General features: G+C 40.4%; 1 protein-coding gene across 1 annotated transcript; it reads right to left on the bottom strand.

Annotated features, from left to right (window-relative positions):
- Positions 1–1,310: 1,310 nt before the first annotated feature.
- On the bottom strand, positions 1,311–2,258 carry LOC101981540 (olfactory receptor 10A4). Its single transcript, XM_005351102.1, has one exon. The coding sequence runs from the start codon at positions 2,256–2,258 to the stop codon at positions 1,311–1,313; it is 948 nt and encodes a 315-aa protein (XP_005351159.1).
- Positions 2,259–4,688: the final 2,430 nt, after the last annotated feature.

Genomic DNA, 4,688 nt, shown 5'->3' on the forward strand with positions numbered 1-4,688 from the left:
GAAAAATTAGCACCAATATGTGCATATTTTTTTCTGTGAGTCTTATTGTTTTTGATATGTCTGTTGTTAAATTTTATATATTATATAAGACATGTTCTTATATACATGTTATTGTTGAAAATTAATATGTATATATATTCTATATTAAATAATGTGTTTTACTCCTGTTATTCCTTATTAGAGGACTTTGTTATCAAATGCTGAAGGACAGTTTGTGCAGGAAATAAGTGGTTCCATTTCCTCATGGCAGAAAGAGGTAGGGCAGATCACAGAGTCAGTAGAGAGAAAAATACCTCTGTAGTAAATGCCACATTGAATTTTCAGGACTGTGTTTCTACACGTGTATGTGTTAGTATACCAAGGCTGCCATCTGCTGCAAGTCCAGGTTTGTGTGTGTTCATAGGGAAGAATCCTGAAGAGAGATTGCTCTGCTAGTCAAATGTGCAGTTTTGAAAGGACAACTGAATTCACCCACTCACAATAAAGGCATGGACAAAAACCATGTTTGGGTTCTGTATAGCAGGTCCCCACAATTCTGTACTTATTCTTAGCTGTAGAGTCTGTGCATCCTTCCTACAAAGGATTATTCATTCTGCCAGGAAACAGTTTGTGATTATGTATACAGAGCATATGATATTTAGGAGCTTTAAGTGTAGAATATTCTTTCTGTAAATGAGACACATTGCAACTTGGGCAATGGAGGCAGAGCTCTTTAATTGCCAACCATCACAAACCCTTGAGCTTTAAGGTACCTTTTCATTGCTCCTCTTCCTCACTAGGATAAAAGTTTGCTTTGCTCATGACTTTGTGTTCAGGGCCTACATCGGTTCTAATGTGGTTTTCAGAGTCAAATTGTGGGTGCAAGTGAAAAATCAATTGGAAACAATGAGTGAAAACCATTTATTTGTTTTATTAGTATGTCTATTTTAACTAACTGATGAAGGTCCTCTTGAAATATGTGGATAGTGTGTTGGGGCAAATTGAGGGAAGTAAAGCAGATTCTAAAATGAACTGGATAAAGAATTCCAGGGTTAAACTTAAATGATGAATTGTAGGAAATTGTTGACTTTCAGAGGATCCTAATTGAAGTAACCATGAATACCTTAGGGAACTTACTACCTCAGTCATGGAGTCAGCCTGCAGTGCCCTGTAGTCTTTGTGTTCTTTCGTTCTCAAACGGATCCTAGTGGAGAGTCCAAAACCTCAGTAGGTGCACAGCGTCCCCTAAAGGAGTGGAAACTTGGGGAGTTCAATGTTCTTTGTTTTGTCCTCACATTGCACCCTTGCCAGTTTCGGCCTAAGTTCGTCAGTCATAGCTTCCGAGGACTCAGAGTTCTGCTAATGACCCGCCTCAGTGCAGCCTTCACCTCATTATTCCTTAGGCTGTAGATGATGGGGTTCAGCATGGGAGTGACAACGGTATAGGAGAGTGACACCATTTTTTTGTGCTCAGGAGAGGTGTTTGAGCGTGGTCTAAAGTACATGAGGATGGCAGTGCTGTAGAAGAGGGAGACAACTAGGAGATGGGAGGAGCAAGTGGAGAATGCCTTGCGCTTCCCTTCCGTCGAAGGCATCCTGAAGATGGTGGAGAGGATCCTAACATAAGAACCCAGGATCAACAAGAAAGGGAAGAGGATGAATAGGACAGTGGCTGTTAGAGCTTCCAGTTCAAACAGTGACGTATCAGCACAGACCAGGGCTATCACCGGGGGGCTGTCACAGAAGAAGTGGTTCACCTTGTTGGGGCCACAGAAAGGGAAACTGAAAATCCATATGGTTTGCACAGTGGCCACTGGGAATCCTGCGAACCAAGAGGCTGCTGTCAGCTGGGCACAGGACCTACGGTTCATAATTACTGGGTATCGCAAGGGATCACAGATCGCTACGTAGCGGTCATATGCCATTGTGGCCAGAAGACAGCACTCAGCAGCCCCAAAGAAGAAGAAGAAATACATCTGAGCGCCACAGCCAAGGAAGGAGATAGTTTTGTCTTGAAGTATCAAAGTACCCAACATCTTGGGCACAATGACCAAGTTGAAGCCTATTTCCAGGAAGGACAAGTTTCTGAGAAAGAAGTACATAGGACTTTGCAGGGCAGAGTCAGCTGTAGTAACCAGGATAATGAGGACATTGCCCATGAGTGTGACTAGGTAAATGATCAAAAACAAAAGAAACAGTAGAGCCTGTAGCTCGTAGGACAATGTGGAGAAGCTCACAAGAATAAATTCCCTGACAGTTGTCCAGTTTCCCCGGGTCATTCTCCTGCACATTGGGCAGTCAAGATTCAGGATGGTGAGGAAATCTTCCACATATTCTGTTATGAGCTTAGTGTGCTATAAATAAGGAACCTCATTTGGTTAGAGACTACATTTGTTGTCATCATTGAATGTCAGGTATCAGGCTTTTCCAAAATGTATAAAAGAACTTTAACTACTGAATTTATAGTTTTAGAAGAATTCTGATTTTTCCCCCCAACTGAACTGAGATTCACTCTAACTACATGTTTTTGTACGTGTCTAAACTTTTCTCTGTTCTAAAGAGAATGCCTAAAGGCAGAGTTCCACTCACCCTCTGACTCTAGCACCCTCAATAGGCAGTGCTGCTAAGAAAGCCAGGAGAAGTGTTTTGAAGTCCAGTTGCTCAACTTAAGAGAATGAGATCTGATTGAGTACATTTTGTATAGCAAATGGCCAGGGAATAAACATTCAAGAAACAGCCAGTACAATTAAATGCAAATGATTCCTGAGTAATACTCCTAAAAAGGTCCCAATATCAAGATGCTTAATATTGAGAAAGAGTTGATATTTAGGGAAGCCCCACTTTTACACTTGTCAGCACTTACAACACAGAGGTGGATGTATATGCATCTCATGGAGGAAGAACTCTCAGGGACATTGTGCATGAACAAAGAGAACATAATTAAGATAACATCAGTGTCAGGGGAGAATTGCTGTGTTAGGTGTAAGCCTTTACATCATTTCCTCTTGGTTAAGTTGTGCTTGGCTTTCAAGGCATTTGATGGTCACACATTGCATGTCAATAAAGTCCACTTCAAACATCCAGGTGCCACTAGTGAGGAAGACTTTCCATGAAAGAGAAATTGAAGATTTCGTTAACAACCAAGTTTCAAAATTGAGCACCTCCAATTATTTTTGATGATGTTAATCTGACTGGAGCAAAACTCTCTGCTCTCATAGAAGCTGCTTTCTCCACAATTAGACATATTATCAGTAAATTTTGCTAATAGGAAAATGTGTATTATGTGGATAGTAAATAAGAGCAAAGCTACAGAATAAAGTTGTGGGTGAGCAAGGTATGTGAGTGCAGAAAGGGTTTGAAAAGACTGAAAAGAAGACACTCTAGTCCTGTGCAGGTTCAAGAGTCAGGGGAAAAATGCAAAAGGAGATACAAAGAAGGGAATACTTAATGATTTTGCTAACTGATATTTGTTTAAAAATACTCTATGTGGGTCTCTGTATCTCTATCCATTTTTGTGCCTTTTCTTGTCTCTTTTTCTTCTGTATATTTTTTCCTATTCAGACACCTTAGATTTTGTTTTTTCTTATTATTATTTTCCCTTAAAGCCCTGCTTGTTTTCTTACTCTTTTTGAGGGGTGGGGGAAGATTCAAGACATGGTTTCTCTGTGTAACATCTCTGACTGTCCCGGAATTCACTTTGTAGACCAGGCTGGTCTCGAGCTCACAGAGATCTTCTTGCCTCTGTCTCTAGAGTGCTGGGATTAAAGGTGTATGTCATCACTGTCTGGCTTTCCTGTTTGTTTCCTGATGAGAAACAGGAAGGTGTGGATCCAAATCAAAGGAATGGTGGATGTGTGGGAAACTGGGGGGCGGGGGGGATAGATGGAGAAAACTGTAATCAGGGTATGTTGTGTGAGAAAAATATCAATTTTCAATAAAAGAGAAATAAAAATATAAAGAGATCTTTGATACTTGTTTACATAATGGAACATTTAAGAAGTGCTAACTTTAACTTTTACAGTTTCATTAAAGAGTCAGCAAATGTTCTGGTAAAACAATATTAAATAATTTAAAAGTAATCCGGTCAAGTGTAACCATGGCCAGCAACAGTTGGAACTACTGTAAACATGGTTTGGTTTGAAAATTTTTTAAGGACACACAGAAAACAACTCCAGTTAGATACTGGAAAACTAGTGGCAAGGGAGCGGGAAGACTAGTTCTGTCTCTCTGACTTTCTGGCAAGGGTAGTCCGCTTTTTAAGTACTGCCAGGGACTGGAAATGTTTAAGTTGAACGAGGATTTAGAAATAACGAAAGGCAAGGTCTTAGAGCTTTCTTTAAACAGCTTTGTTTTTCTCCTGATCTCTGAAATGCCTCCTGGTGCATCTCCGTAAGGCCCCAGAGTTGCAAAAGACACACAGATAGAACCCGATTCAGGACTTCTCATCTGCCTCTTCCTCACCCTTGTAATTAGTACACTTTCCTTCCTTTGTCTCAATCTCGTGCTAACCTTCCCCTTTATATTTCCTCTTTTTGAGCTGTTCTTCCCTCTTGTTTTCTTTTACACCTGTCATCTTTCACTTCTGTTTTGAATTCTCTATTTTTCCCACTATGCAGAGAAATGACAGCACAGAAGTTGCTGGGTAGAATTTGAATATGGCCTTCCTGTAGCTGAGGTTCTGTTTGTGAGGATGTTACCAGTCCAGGAGA

Source organism: Microtus ochrogaster, chromosome 8, assembly GCF_000317375.1.
Source record: "Microtus ochrogaster isolate Prairie Vole_2 chromosome 8, MicOch1.0, whole genome shotgun sequence".
NCBI lineage: Eukaryota > Metazoa > Chordata > Mammalia > Rodentia > Cricetidae > Microtus > Microtus ochrogaster.